The sequence below is a fragment of the Lepisma saccharinum genome, chromosome 15 (assembly GCF_977018435.1).
Source record: "Lepisma saccharinum chromosome 15, izLepSacc3.1, whole genome shotgun sequence".
Taxonomy (NCBI): Eukaryota; Metazoa; Arthropoda; class Insecta; order Zygentoma; family Lepismatidae; genus Lepisma; species Lepisma saccharinum.
The window spans coordinates 15128902-15145735 of NC_139243.1; the positions used below are offsets into that span (position 1 = coordinate 15128902).

General features: G+C 36.0%; 1 protein-coding gene across 1 annotated transcript in view; it reads right to left on the reverse strand.

Moving 5' to 3' along the window:
• Positions 1–3522: 3522 nt before the first annotated feature.
• The window catches only part of LOC145999130 (uncharacterized), a 64095-nt gene continuing 50783 nt past the window's right edge, over positions 3523–16834 (reverse strand). The window contains exons 4-5 of the mRNA XM_083136065.1: positions 7342–7436; positions 3523–3633 (exon numbers count right to left, since the gene is read on the reverse strand). Of these exons, the coding sequence (XP_082992191.1) occupies positions 7433–7436 (4 nt within the window). The 3' untranslated portion in view covers positions 3523–3633; positions 7342–7432. The remainder of the gene's footprint in view (positions 3634–7341; positions 7437–16834) is intronic.

Consider the following 16834-nt stretch of genomic DNA (forward strand, 5'->3'; position numbering starts at 1 on the left):
CTATCCACAATGCTCACAATGTACAGCTGAAAGTGCCTGCTACGAAAGTTGCCTTCTCTGTTTTGTATTTCGGATAAGGAATAGGCATAAGTATAGGTTTGTCTGTTAAAAATCAAATATCAGTATTACCTTTCAACTACTGGTGGCACTTTTGAAAGTATGGTTGAGATCCCTGATGTATATATACACACATTCCTCCTGATGTGCAGACACTTGATTCTGATAATGCAAATGTCAAGATCCTAAAGCATGTGAGATGTGCACAGAGTCAAGAGATTTCTATTTAGAAATACATTTAGACACACTGATGGTATGATTTCTAAACATTCAATACAGATCACTGTTTGCAATACTTCCTTAATGACTTCTGTTTGGTGTGTAATCTCCTGACATGCAAAATATAATAACTTTATATTTGCAGACAAAATATTTCATTCAAATTAAACAATTAATACATTTCCGTTTCATGTGTATGTCTCCAGATGTACTTTGAAGTTACCTTTAAAAAAAACTTGTCACAATTTCAGTTTCTCTTTGAGATGAAACATCCTCATAACTATTAAAGTTATCTTTCCAGACAAAACATTTATTACAAATTGAACAATTGAAAGGCTTCTCTCTAGCATGAATGCACATATGTGAATAAAGACGTCTTTCATTTCCAAAACCTTTGTTGCAAAATTGAACATTTAAAATATCTCTCTTTACTGTCAAGCTTCATGTGTACATAAAGTGTACACCTCCAGATAAAATATCTTAGCAAATTCAACGATGGAAAAGCTTCTCTATAGGGTCATTCCACGTCAGTTCAACCAGGCCAGGGAACCCACCATCTCAGATTTTTATGAAACTTGGTACATTCAATCTTTCCATGCTGGTAAGAGACCACATAAAATTTTTCACCTCTAACTCATCTGGTTTCAGAGTTATGACCTCTCAAACTTTCAGCCAACTCTTGTTTTCCTTCATTTCCGAAGCCCTCCTTGAAACCTGCAGTGCTTTACAAAAAAAAATTCTATCTCGCTCACACATGATTCAATCCTTTTGAAATTTCACAACAATATTAACCAAACAATAGGCATTTCAGAAAAAAATATGACATCACATGATATCAATATTTTAGTAAAACAAAAATTAATAAAAAAAATATTAGCGGGATTTTGTTGCCGAAAACATGCCTTGCTAAAATTTCAATTATCATTAAAAGGGAATGAATTAATACCAGCATAAGTATTTTTAAAATTAACCTGGATATGTATTCTAACTTACCCAGCAATAAAAGTTATGGTTATTTAATTCCTTCTATAAATATAATATACTTATGTCTGATATTTGGATGAAATGGCTTCCGGAGTATTAAAATATTTTGGTTAACTCAAAATCAATCAAATAATGTGTTATAAATTAATCAGTGAAGCAAACTCGAAATTCTACACTTTTGTTTATTCTTTGAGCACTGTTGTCTTATTATTTCCTTGCTTATTTATAAAATAATTTATCCATATATAAGCAAAATATATATGGTTCAAAAAAATCTTTGTTTAATGTTGTGTTCTTTGTAAGCAGCAGTTTGATGATACGTCAACATTACCTGAGAGAGAATAGCAATGAAGATGGCAATAATGATAATAATAATAATAATTTATATTATTTTATTAATATGAAATCATCATTGAACAATATCAGTTATTATGGTATCCCATCCTGCTTCAACATTTGGTGTTTGATGATTTATCCATATAGATATTTAAATGTGATTGACCAAAACACTGGTTTAAAAATTACTGAATATTCCATATATTGCCTATATATTTTTTTTTACCTTTCCATATATGTGCATGCAACATATACAAAAATATACTTTAAATAACCATAACTTTTATTACTGGGTAAGTTAAAATACATATCCAGGTTAATTTTAAAAATACTTATGCTGGTATTAATTCATTCCCTTTTAATGATAATTGAAATTTTAGCAAGGCATGTTTTCGGCAACAAAATCCCGCTAATATTTTTTTTTATTAATTTTTTGTTTTACTAAAATATTAATATCATGTGATGTCATATTTTTTTTCTGAAATGCCTATTGTTTGGTTAATATTGTTGTGAAATTTCAAAAGGATTCAATCATGTGTGAGCGAGATAGAATTTTTTTTTGTAAAGCACTGCAGGTTTCAATGAGGGCTTCGGAAATGAAGGAAAACAAGAGTTGGCTGAAAGTTTGAGAGGCCATAACTGAAACCAGATGAGTTAGAGGTGAAAAATTTTATGTGGTTTCTTACCAGCATGGAAGGATTGAATGTACCAAGTTTCATAAAAATCTGAGATGGTGGGTTCGCAAACCTCTTTTTTTTTGGTTGAATTGATATGGAATGACCCTATACTGTGAATCCTTACTCACACATTAAGTTGGTCATTACAGCAAAACATATGTTGTAATTTGAACAATCGAAATGCATCTCTTTAGTGTGACACCTCACATGATCATTAAGCTTATCTTTATGGGCAAAATCTTTGTCCTAAATTTAACAATTGAAAGGGTTCTCTTAAATGTGACCCTTCACATGCTCATTACGTTGAACCTTACAGGCAAAATTTTTGTTGCAAATTAACAATTTAAAGGCTTCTCCTTTGAGTGAACATTCATATGTACATTAAGATCTTTATGGACAAAACTCTACAGTGTGACCCCTCACATGGTCATTAAGATGAACTTTACGGGCAAAACCTTTGTTGCAAAGAGAACAATTGAAAGGCTTCTCACCAGTGTGACCCCTCACATGGTTATTAAGATGACCTTTATGGGCAAAACCTCTGTTGCAAATTGAACAACTGAAAGGCTTCTCTTTTGAGTAAAGCCTCATATGTACATTAAGATCTGCTTTACGGGCAAAATATTTATTGCAAATTGAACAATTGAAAGGCTTCTGTTTTGAGTGAACATTCATATGTTCACTAAGATTTCCTTTCCGAACAAAATTTTTATTGCAAATTGAACAATTGAAAGGCTTCTCTCCAGTGTGACCCTTCACATGGTCATTAAGATGAACTTTACGGGCAAAATCTTTGTTGCAAATTGAACATTTGAAAGGCTTCTCTCCAGTGTGAACCCTCATATGCGGATTAAGATCTCCTTTACGGGCAAAATCTTTGTTGCAAATTGAACAATTGAAAGGCTTCTCTTTAGTGTGTACCCTCACATGCTCGTTAAGGCGATCCTTACGGACAAAATCTTTGTTGCAAATTGAACATTTGAAAGGCTTCTCTTTTGAGTGAACACTCATATATGTATTACACTCATCATCATGGACAAAAGTTTTCTTGGAAACTGAAAAATTAAAAAGCATCTCTGGTTCATGGTCTATCAAATCTCCTTTGTCCGATAAAGCGTTGTTGGAGATGGGACTTATATATTGCTTTTTCTTGTTATTAGCCTTGGGAACATCAACATATATCTTGCTTGTAAGGGTGTTTGGTGAAGGTTCAGCCTCAAAATTTTCTTCTCTACTGATACATTCTGTAATTTTCGTTTGCTGCTCTTGTTCTCTTATGTTTCCTGCAGACACTGGCAAATATGGAACTGACCTTGTGACATCTTGTGTCTGTTCTTCCACATAGATCTTGATTAGGTAGCTGAAAAAAAATATGATACAAATGTAGTTTCACTTTCTGAGTAAATAATGCGAATGACTGAGATGTGCAAATCAACAAAAAGAAAGGAGAGTAGAATAGACTGTTGATGGGGACATACTCATGAAAAGGTAATTATATGTATAATATTACATAGAACATTCAACGAAAAATGCAGGCTGTACCAGGACTCAAACCCGGCTCTCTGGCATTCCATGACATTGCTCTATCACTGAGCTAGCAAGCCAACATAGCTTCACCTTATTTTTCGCTTCCGCTGTTTCACCTGTGTGGAATCAATGGAGTCCTGGCCGAGCCTGCCATTTTCCGCTGAAAGTTCTACGTAGTACGTACATCTCCTGTGTGTGACTAATTTAATGTACGAGGATTATTTTTTAAGTAAGGTCCGTTTTGCAATAAAAATGAAACAAGTAAATGTTTTTCAAAGAAATATTTATTTTCTGAATTTACATACATTTCTCTATTTTTCTACATAATTTCCTTGCTGGTTTAAACATTTATCCTAACACACTATGAGTTTTTGGATACCCTCCTCATACAGGGTGGCGCACGATATGATCCACCATTTGTTTCTTGTTTCTTTCAGATCTGAGATGAGGAATGACGTCATGTGTGCCAACAGCAGTTGCAGTAGTCATTGGAAATATCGTGTGATGAAAACTGAAGCGTAGTGCATCCACCTGTCACCATGGGGCTAGAGTATACAACATGGAGGACAAATGAAGACTTACGATGGAACAGCGATCAGCAACTGTGCTATTTTTCGCCGAAACAAAGAGCATTGTGGGGACTCAGAGGCGCTTTCGTGAACATTTCCAACCTCGGTGGGCCCCTCGAGTAAAATGATACACAAACTGCATGAAAAGTTTCTAGTGGAAGGAACAGTACTGGAATCAAAGCGTGATCATCGTAAACCCGTGCGTTCGCCTGAGAATATTGAAGCCGTCCACGTCGCTGTGCAGAGAAGTCCTTGCAAATCGACCAGAAAAGCAGCAACACAGCTTGGGATATCAAGGCGTTCTGTTCAAAGGATTTTTAAAAGTGATCTCCACATGTATCCGTACAAGATTACCGTGGTGCAAAAACTCACAAATGAACAGAAACAGAAGAGATTGACCTTCGCTAATTGGGCCGAAGGTAACAATGCAACACTGTACAACGTGTGGTTTTCTGACGAGGGGCACTTCCATTTGGATGGTGTGGTTAACAAACAAAATGTGCACTTTTGGGCAGCTGAGAATCCACGAGTGCTTCATGAAAAAGTTAGCCATGCACCGAAGGTTACAGTCTGGGCCGCTATCTCCAGTCATGGTCTGATAGGACCCTTTTTTTTTTGAGGACACAGTAAACAGTGAACATTACTTGACCATGCTCCGCAATAGTTTTATTCCACAGCTTCTTGCCACAGCTTTACCGTTCAATACGCAGTGGTTTATGCAAGATGGTGCAAGGCCACACACAGCAAATATTGTGCTGGATTTTTTGCACGACATTTTCAATCTTCGTGTAATTTCAAACAGACTTCCTGATCGTTTCGCTGGTGGACAATTGTGGCCCGCAAATAGCCGAGATCTCAACCCCTGTGATTATTTTCTTTGGGGTTTTTTGAAGGACAAGATTTTCGGAAAAAACCCTCAAGATTTAATGGAACTGCGAAGACTTATTGTTCAGGCTTGCAGTGAAACTACAGAATCCATGTGCCGTAGGGTAATTGGAAATATTAGTGTTTGCTTGACTGAGGTTAAAAGTCAAAACGGTGGTCATATTGAGCATGTATTGCAGTAGTACGTTTTTCCAAAGTGTAACCTTTGTGTCATTTATGTTTCATTGAGAGATTCTTTATAATATAGTTTTTATTCAACAACAAAATGGTGGATCATTTCGTGTGCCACCCTGTAGAACTCTGCTGCCTGTGATGATAGCCAGTCACTTACGGTCATTTTTCACTTCTCCATCAGTGTCTAAACGCTTGCTGCCCGGGAAGGTCTTCAGATGACGGAACAGGTGGTAGTCACTAGGCGCAAGGTCTGTTTCTGAATACAGTTTGAAATTGTGCATGGGATGAGTTCACAAGCAAGGTCCTGGCATTCTTTGAGCAGCATCATGGCAACTGTGGACTTCTTGCCGCAAGGACCAACAAGTAACTCTGCTTCCATGAGTGACTGGCTACCATCACAGGCAGGAGAGTTCTATGAAAAGGGTATCCAAAAACTCTTAGTTCGTTACGATAAATGTCTAAACCGGCAAGGAAATTATGTAGGAAAATAGAGAAGTGTATTTAAATTCAGAATAATATATATATATACATATATATATATTATATCTTGCCCACCCAGCATCGAATAACATGGGTACCTGGGAGAAACCCTGGGGGGTAAAGGCGGTCAGGGGCGTGATGCTGATCACATCACCCCCACTCACGACCAGATCAAGAAAGTGTGGGGCATTACCCCACACCCCCTACATGCCTTTATGGCGTGGTGCTATGCACAGGGGAGTACTTTACCTTTATATATATATATATATATATATTAAACCTTTACTTCGTTTTTATTGCAAAATGCACCTTACTTAAAAAATAACCTTCATATATTATTCCTTCAAGAATGAATATTAATATTCCTTTACCATTTAGTCAAAAATATTCCCATTTTTGTTTGTTTTTATTAGGTTGGCCATAAAGCTTTGTGTATAGCAATAGTTTAACAAAATGTTGTCATTCCCTCTCACATTTACATTCACGCATTCTGTTGCAAGGTAAGTTGGAAGCGGGCCAGGCACCCACCCAGCATTGAATGACATGGGTACCTGGGGGAAACAATGGGGGGGGGGGGTAAAGGTGGTCAAGAGCATGATGCTGATCACATCAGCCCCACTCATGACCGGATCAAGAAAGTGAGGGGCATTGCTCCGACACCCCCTATACGCCTTCATGGCATGGTGCTAAGCACAGGGGAGCACTTTACCTTTCTTATATCTACTTGTGACCAGAGATGGCCATTTGACTTAGGGCTGCCACTGCACAGTGTCAAAGCTCAAGGTCAACTTCCAGCCTTACATAGCCTCAGCCTCTCAACTCTATCTAGGCCTCATCCTCACTCTCAGTGCCAGGAATGCCCATCCTCCCCAAAGTCGAAGATGCATCCCCCACAAAATCGTTCATCAAATTGCTCCCCTCCCCCAAATGTTCTTCATACCCCCACATAGATAAATATACTTTGTATAAACATTCAGTAATTGATTTTTGTTTCAATGTCGATAATTTGATCTCATTTATAAAAAATAAAAAAGCTGAACTACCACAGAGAAACACCAGACAGTTTACCACTGGCCGAGATGCCAACAATCGAAATGCACATGACTTTCAAAACCTTTCATTGAAGTTGAAATTGAAAGACTAAAGGAAGAAAAAGTCTGACTCACTTTCATTGATTGATTGATTTGATTTATTTTACTTCACTTTTTGTGCCACTTTTGGATAATTTGCAAACATGAGGATGACACAAACATTCATGCCCATTGCGGGATTAGAACCCGCAACCTCTGGTTATGTAGCGTGATGTGCTAACCACTTTGACACGAAGGTCTCACTTTCATGTTTGCCAACATAAAACATACAAAACTGCTCAGGTTCACTGTAATTTTTAGTGTACTGAACCTAATTCTTATCAGTTTATCTGCTTGACTAACCTTGTATTAATGCAAACAGCACAGTCCCTCCCTTTCAAACACATTTTAAAGGCATAATTGGTGGTCTTTCATTTCAACCCAATTGCTGCGATCACCTACAGGTAGGAAGAAAAGCTAATAAACACAACTACAAATCAATAAGTCAATCAAACAAAAAGATTTCCCCATTTTTGTGTGAAAATAGGTAGCTAAACTATAAAATTTTGTCCCCCCAAAAATTCCCATGATGCAGATTGACACGTCCTTTCCCATTGCACTATTATTTATTGTTATTAATTACCTTCTCTCTTGTACAAATGTTTATTCTTCTTTAATCTTAATTTCTGTAATTGCCTATCACTGATAATGTCAGGATAGTGACTAACTTGTATCTACGTTGTACTTATCTTGTTAGGAGCTGTTGCCATGGCAATTACGATTGTGTTTTGTCTTGACTTTGAAGTTCGGGCTTGGAGTTGGAATAGTGTGATCAAGTTGAATTATAAGAAGTTTAATTTCTTGGAGTGAAATGGATTTTATGTTAGGTACATAACTATTTAGTTTGTAAAGGAAGTAAAATATACTTTCTTTTCATAGTGAAAACTTAACGTTGATTTTTATTTGACGAACTAACAGAGAGATATTACCCAATACCCTGAGAGGCATCACGTGAATGTGAACTTATTATTTGCTCTTTTAGTTAAATCACGTTCTTTTGACTAAAAGAATGAGTCAAGATGCGTCATGAGCCGTGCATGTAGGCAAGGTTGACCTCTGGTCTTACATGACCTCACACTTGGAAGTCTCTTGCAGGTTGGGAAAAGTAACTCATTCACAGTAGTTGAAACTGGGGGATGCCTCAAATAATTCAGAAAATGATTTAGGTGTTGTATTCGCCTGACATTTTCAGCTACACACTACAAATACATGTTACCGTTCACCCTTCTCTTTCTTTACAATACTTTCAAGACTGTAAATCCTTATAAAGATAAAAGCCATAGAAATTACAAATTGCTTCTATAAATATTCTCTACATACTTACAGGTCAAATTAGAAAAAGTCATTGTAAAAGGGCAAAACTCTTTGAAAACATTGGACAATTGGAAAATGGAGCTTCACATATTTAAGGTTTCCTGAGTTTTGAACATGCCTGCACGTGCTTTTAATTTGGGTCCACACCTCCCTGACATCAAAATTCTGGATAAAGTATTCTGATATTTAAAACATTAGTGTGACATTTTTTAAATTTTTTTTTTAAAGTTATCAATTTAGTGAAATGATCATCAATCCATAAATATCACATGTTTTTCCTGGGCAATGTTAAAAATGGCCATCTCCATAAGCTTCAGGATACTCTTTTGTTATTACCTACTAGCAAATGCATTTGTGTGGCAATGTCATCTAAGACATCAGGCTTTGGGCTCAGGGTAGGGAAAGCATGCTGGTTCAAGTTTCCTGAGGTAAGTGTAACAACTTTAATCATGAAATTTAGGTGAGTTCATGGGACCATGGCCACCCAACATCGTGAGAAAATTGGGGAGCTATGAATGGGTAGCACAACACAGTCAAGGAGACCTGCAACAACGCTGGGGGTTTGTTGTTCTGACCACACAACATTCCATAGCTGGTTCGATTATTGCCCACCTCTGCGGAGGCATGTGGGAGTGAGGCAGGCAGTCATTACGTAGGCCCTGACCCTTACAGGCTGTTGCACCACAGGTTGAGAAAATAAATTGTTTTTAAAGATATTATCAATGTACATTAATATTTCTATTTGGTGCCTGTTGTTATCTCATATTAATAATAACGGAACCTATTATCTAGTAAGTACAAGTGCTAAGCAATTATTTTTAATATCCACATTGTTGGTTTATTTCTTATGGAAAAGTAGTCAAGCGGCCAGAATCACACAGAACAAAGTGCCTTTTGGAAAATGTATATGTAGCTGTAACAAAGCTACATTTTTGGAGATTACCTGTAGCTAGTGATCAGAACGCTACATTTTAAAAGTAGCTCGCTACAGCTATCGCTACTAGTCCAAAAATGTAGCTTAGCTACAGCTACATTGAACAAAAAGTAGCTCACTATGCTACTCACTACTTTGATACTTTTACGCTACTTCTGCATAAGAGAAAAAAACAACATGGATATTTAAAAGAAGCCCCTAGTATGGTAATTGTACTTTATGGAAAATAGATCGTTATTTATTATCCTGTAATTTGTTAGATGTTTGCTCTAACGTTGCAAATAGCTGGGGGGTGCTTCTTTGGTACAGCTAAATGAGCAACAGGTGGAGCAATACTTTACATTAAGTTTCCTTTTGGGAATGCTTCCCTGAAGAAACAATGGAAATTTTGTCACCTTGTACTCAAAGGGCACCAGGTTCGATACCTGGCAGAGGCACTAGTGATTCGGATCCAGTCTCGATTAGCTGATCTGTGCATAAAGTGGAATCAAAAGAAAAACTAGGAAAGATGCCTAGTTGGGAGGATGAATCCTCCTGCTCCTGCATTACCCACACTGCTCATCACCACCATAATACATCATTCTTCCTCATTCTCATAATTAGCCAAAAGAGGCAAAAAGTGACTATAGATAAAAGAATAACAAAATAAACCATTCATCCTCATTGTCATTATTAATAAATGTTACAGAAAAGTGACATAAAATTAGAATAAATACATACATTTGGAAACTGTATATTAACTAAAGAAAATTATAGTTTCTGCAGAAAAGTCAATAACTCCTATATTTGTACAATATCATAAAATATATTGAGAAAACTAATGTGTAAACCCAAGTGTTCTAAACATATTGCAACTTTTAAATTTGGGAACAAATATTATGACAAAAATAAGTGTAATTCCAGAAAGTGTATAGCTATCATTCTTGTAACAATAATTTCTTGCTAGTGACATCCTATGTACTAACAATGGTCAATGCTGTTAACGTACTGAGCCATTGAATGCTGGCACTACTGCTTTGTCATTGTCCATCCATCGATCGCTCATTTTTACACTGCAAGATGTGTTTTACACAGTAATTTATGACACTCACCTGTCTCTTACACCATACAAATCCACAGGATTTGTTCCTGGGGTGGTGCAAATGAGGCATTTTTCTCCCTAAAATAGCGATGCAGCTCAAAAAATGTAGCTGTTAGCCAGAATATATTCATATATGCCAGTTCAGTTTAGTTATCTAGATATTAGATTTATTCTGTACTAATGAAATAAATTACGCCGATATCTATAATCTGTGATATCAAGATATTTATAATCTAGATTATTAATATTTCCATTTAATAGACACTGTCTTCATGAACCACCTGCAAAAGAGTTATTGTGGAATATTTCTTGGATGCTGTGGTCACATTCAAAATTTTCCTCAAAACTCAGATAAGAAATGTAGTTGTAGCAAATTCGCTACAACTACAGGAATTTTGTAGCTACGCTCCAGCTCCAGCTACAATTTTCAAAATGTAGCACCTCTACAGCTACCACTACAAATTTTGTACCTACTACAGCAGTGATGCTACAAGTAGCTCGCTGCTTCCGATCATTGGATGTAGCTATAGAGAAGCTACTTTTAAAGTGGAGCCTTCTGATTACTGATATTATATTTGCTCAATACTGGTGCAGTACCAAAGCAAAAATAGTGACAGAATAAAATTAAATGCTATCTTCCCCAAATTGTATACTAATTAGACACAAATAAATTAGGTACATAAAAATTCATAAATATGCAAAGTAAGCTGTATTTGATGAAAGAATTAACTTAGATTTATAGCCCAGTGTAGGTGGGAGAACATAGAGCTTTAGCTCTGACAGTCAAAATTGGACAGGCCAGACTCCAGATTTGTTATTGAATGTGAATGCTGATACTAAAAATTCTTGGAATCTTGTACAAGGGTAGTACAAAACAGGCATTAGTTTTCTAAAACGAGACTTCGTTTGAAAATGGCGGCCATTTATGTTTCATGACTTGCAACATTTTTGGCCTATGCAGACAGTTGCGATAATTATGATAACTCAGCTAAAAAAAATTATAGAAATCTGGGGTAAAAAACGGTACATTTCAGGCTACATTTTATGTTTCGTATCTATTTTCACCACATCTAATGCAAATGGCTGAAATTTAGGGTCAAAACTGACCGATATTCAATTTTGAAGGGAAATCAATGTATAGGATATATTTTTCTTTAATAGGTAAGCAATGAAATATCAGAGCTATAATTTTTTTTTAGAGGAAACATGTACGAGGTGTGGCTAGAAAAAAACCGGACTGTTGCTACAAAATCTTTTATTGGTAATTTTGTACAATACGAACATTATCTCCTTCAAAGTACTCCCCTGAACTATTGATACACCACTCCATACGAATCTTCCATTTCTGGAAGCAGTGCTGGAAATCATTTTCTGAAACCATGTTCATGACTTCCGTCGCTTTTGTATTCACAGGTTCTATGGTCGTAAATGTTTTTTTTTTTCAGTGCTGATATGACCTTTGGGAATAAAAAAAAGTTGCACGGAGTGATACCCGGCAAATAGGGTGGATGTTCTAACACTGAGATCCCGTGCTTGGCCAAAAAAGCCTTGACTGACAATACCGTATGGACAGGTGCATTGTCCTGATGAAGAATCTATGACTTGCTTTTTCACAAATCAGGTCGACGTCTTTTACTCGCTCATGAAGGGTCGTCAGCACCTTAATGTAATAATGTTGGTTGTTTTGCAATAGCTTGAATACTCAAGCGACGATCCTCTCGAATCAATTCACCGACATTTGCAATGTTTGATTCCATTTTCGACGTACAAGGCAGTCCAGGTCGTGAGTCATCTGCAATCACTTCTTGTCCCTCTTTAAACCTTTGAAACCACTCAAACACATGCGCATGTGATAAACACTCATCTCCGAATACTTCCTTCAACAAACCATAAGTTTCTGTAGCGGATTTTCCGAGTTTCATAAGAAACTTTACATTGATACGCTGTTCCACTTTCACACTTAACATTTTTCCGACGGAGCACAGATGTACGGTTCACTTTGTCGACAAGCTATAGCAGAACTGAGCGCCGCGCACCCTGGGAAATCACACAGTCGATAGGCAGGATATCACGTTTTACACTCATGCACCGCTTGACCTTGACGTGCTTGCCATTTGTCACCAGCAACACCAATCCTGTTTTTTTCTACCCATACCTTGTACATCCAAAGTTTCAGCAGAAAATATTTGAGCTCTGTTACTGGTTTCCGCATTAAGTTAAAACTCTTTGAAAATGCTAATTTTTCTCAATATTTGGGCTCCAAAAATATGTCTGGTTCGAAAGGTCTTCCCGATGGCATAGTGGTTATGTCAACGTTTTGTAACCAAGGGGTCCCAGGTTCGATACCCAGTGGAGGCACATACTGGTTCGGATCCCACTTTAATAAACTGTTGGTCTAGTCTCAATTAGCCTTCCGTACATAAAGTTGACATAAAACTGAAATCAAACAAATATCTGGTTGGGAACCTAATAAAATTTGATATTTACTGCATAAAGAGGTACCTGTAAAAAATTTCGAGATTGGTATTATATGATAAAGTTACAACAGGGGGAAGCTTGGTAAAAGCAGACAAATTTACGTCATTACTTACAATTATAATTATTTACTTTTAATTAACTATCATGCAATTACATTTATTGTACGTATTAATTAATTGCAACATACGAATGGCATAGAAAGCCCATTTGTAGCTATTATCAAAGAAAAGGTATGTACGGCTGTGTCAAATATTTTCTGCTGAAACTTTGGATGTACATGTTTCCTCTAAAAAAAATATATATCCTATACATTGATTTCCCTTCAAAATTGAATATCAGTCAGTTTTGACCCTAAATTTCAACCATTTGCATTGGATGTGGTGAAAAAAGATATGGAACATAAAATGAAGCCTGAAATGTACTGAAAACAATGTTTTTTACCCCAGATTTCTATAATTTTTCTTAGCTGAGTTATTATAATTATCGCAACTGTCTGCATAGGCCAAAAATGTTGCAAGTCATGAAACAAAAATGGCCGCCATTTTCAAACGAAGTCTAGTTTTAGAAAAATAATGCCTGTTTTGAACTACCCTTGTACAGAGGTTACAATGACAAACAAATGAAAAAATTTAAAAATGGTCGAGCAACCAGTGCTGGACCATTTGGTATGGATTGACCCTGAAATTTTAGGCAATTTCCAAAAATCGTGAAATTTTCGTTAGAAGAAATAAAAAAAAAAAACTTTTTTTTTTTTTTTTGTAGAGAAAGAGCATGTCTTTGCAATAATTTTCAACATCAAAAGTTTTTGGTTCCATCATACCCACATGATGAAAATTCAGATTTTCGTAATCTAGTTTTCCCACCACAAAAATTAGGCTATAAATCCATTATTAGTCTTTTATAGGCATTTGTAAAATTTTTTGAGTGCTGATGTATTTTTTTCTGAAATCCTCAATATTTCATTAAACTTTGTGTAAAATTTCAAAGAGATCTGATGATTGGTTAAGGAGAAAAGAAATAAAATATAAGCAAGGGTATCTTGTGTCGAGGGTCTCAAGAGTGACAGACAACACTGATTTGATGACATTTCAAAGTGCTATAAAACGAAAACCGTTTGAGATAGGGTGAAAAAATTTAGGGGGTTTCTTTCAACCATAAAGGAAGGGTGTATACCAAATTTCATCCAAATCGGAGTTGGTGGGTGTCATGACCTCGTTGAAATGGCATGGAATGACCCTTCAATGAAACGGTATGGAATATACACTATTTAATATATTCTATTTAAGGTGTGGAGTTTACATTTGCCATTTCACATACTCAGGCTTCAAATACATCTACAAACAGAAATCATAAATTTTACGGAATATAATATTCTACAAAAAATTGTTAATTGTATAAGAATTTCAAACTCAAATTTACACAATCAACTTCATCATGTCTTGATTAATTGATTTGGTGTTTTAAGTCCACTTTATGCACCGTAAAGCTAATCGGAACTGGACCTACAGTTTAAAGATGTCATGATATCTTGCAATAATCTACCTGTCAGATAGATTCTCCTGCAAAGGGCAGTAACAAAGTAAATGAATTGAGAGAGAATTTTGTTATATTTTCCACGCAGCTTTCTTTTCTTTACTTCCTCGATAAAAATAAAAGATAAACTAAAAAACTTACCTTGAGGCTTTGTAAATGTATGAATTTGTTTGGATTTACAATAGTTGCAATTTTTTACATAGAATTCATGCATAATTAGCCACTCTAATTTAGTTTAGTTGCTGCAGAAAACATATATTTTAGTATGTATAAATGTTCTTAACGTGTATAATTGTTACTGTGTTGGACCACATGATCAGGGGGGAGTGGGGGGAGACTATAAGATAATTGGAAGTAGTCTAAACTTTGTCCTAATTATGACATTCAATAAATCTGAGGTTCAAGTAAAGTATTAATTCATTTCATTGAAACAACTTTACAGAAACTACACATGAATGCTATAGGAAAACAAAATCGATAATTTTTGTATTATGCTGTCCTTTCTTCCTGTGTGCAGGTCACATTTGTTCCATTTGAATTTTATTTTGCTTTGAAGTCTCACATGAAACAATTAAAAGGCTTCTTCTTGATGTGAAACCTAATATGCAAATAATATGCGGAACTTTAATGTGGGGAATTCAAAAGGGTTTTTTCATTGTGATGAATTCTTGGAACTGTGTTTCAACACCAATCTTCTAAAGTATTCACAACAAAAAAATAATAAGTCATACATTGTGTTTTATTATTTAAAAACACAGGATATTACATACAGAGTGCAAAATAAAAAAAAACAACATATTTTTAAGGTTCTGCAAGTTCACATATGAACCATTGAAATAATATGATGATTTCTCAAGAATGGAAATTTTAAAAATATATTACATGTTATAACTTACAGAATTCTTCAACACGAATAACTCATTCACTCAGAGTAACTCTAAAACATAACACACAGAATTCTTCAACATGCCTAACTCATTCACTCAGAGTAACTCTAAAACAAACCCAAATTTGTGTTACGTACCCAAATGGCCAGGATCAGTTATACACCCCCCGAGCACTCTCATGTGGCACATATATTGCAGCCCCAAATTGAGGTTGAGCGCGGAATTGGCGGCGCCCCTCGATTACCCCTTTTGGTTGGTTTAGGTGGTGGTGCTTTGCATCAAGCAGCGACCCAAAGGAGGGGCCAAAGATACTTGGGGCAGATGCCTAAGAAGGTTGCTACAGAAAAAGCCTGTAGTTAAAGAAGAAGCTTGTAGCCAAAGAAGTAATCCACATATGAATATAGAAGGTTGCTACAGAAGAAGCCTGTAGTCAAAGAAATCCATATATGAATATAGAAGGTTGCTACAGAAGAAGAAGCCTGTAGTCAAAGAAGAAGCTTGTAGCCAAAGAAGAAATCCACATATGAATATAGAAGGTTGCTGCAGAAGAAGAAGCCTTTAGTCAAAGAAGAAGAAACCTGTAGTCGAAGAAGAAGCTTGTAGCCAAAGAAGAAATCCATATATACATATAGAAGGGTGCTACAGAAGAAGAAGCCTGTAGCCAAAGAAGAAGAAGCCTTACAGAAGAAGCCTGTAGTCAAAAGAAGAATTTCATAGAAGAAAATTTGGAAACACGAAACTCTAGTTTGAAATTGTAAAGAATTGATTAAGTGTGTGGACTGTATATACAATGTGTCTTTCACAATATATGACAGTTTACTCCTTCTACTTGGGAAAGTATGGCGTTTCCTTTCTCAACCTTTAATGTTGTTGTTCAGGTTTAATTGCCCTGAGGTAACTCATGTATCTACCCCTGTGCTAAGCTGGCAGGTGTCTATGTACCCAGAAAGGGCGTAGCACCTATATGGCAACCAACATGTGGGGCTCGACGAAAGTTAAATTTTGAGAGCAATGTTAAGAATCCGAAATTAGTCAAAATGGCAACCAAAAAGTATACTTGTTGTGAAGAAGAAGGAAATGAAGCAAGTGAAAAGGAAAATAGCAGAATAGAGATGTTACAAGAAATGATGAAAATGATGATGGAAATGAAAGAAGAGATGAGAGATCACCACAGAGAAATGATGGAAATCTGTAAACAAAATAGGAAAGCATTTGGAAGAAGGTTGAACCTGGAGTCGTTATGAAAGGATAGAATTGATGTTCCTACGGAAACCAAAGAAGAAGAATCCGAGGAGAAATTTAGTATTAAAAGACAAAGCATGGTATATAATGAAGAATACTACGGAAGCATAAAGAGACATGCTGTATGTGAAATGAAGAAAATTGAAGTTAAAAGAAACGACGATGAATATGAAGTATTACTTGAAGAAAGCATAAATTGAAATGCTGAAGAAGAAATTAAGAAAAATGAAGTTGAAAGAAACGACGAATATAATGCATCAGTGGAAGAAATACAGGGCAAAGTCAACATGCCAAGATATCTCTGAAGAGGAAAAGGAAGAGTTGGAA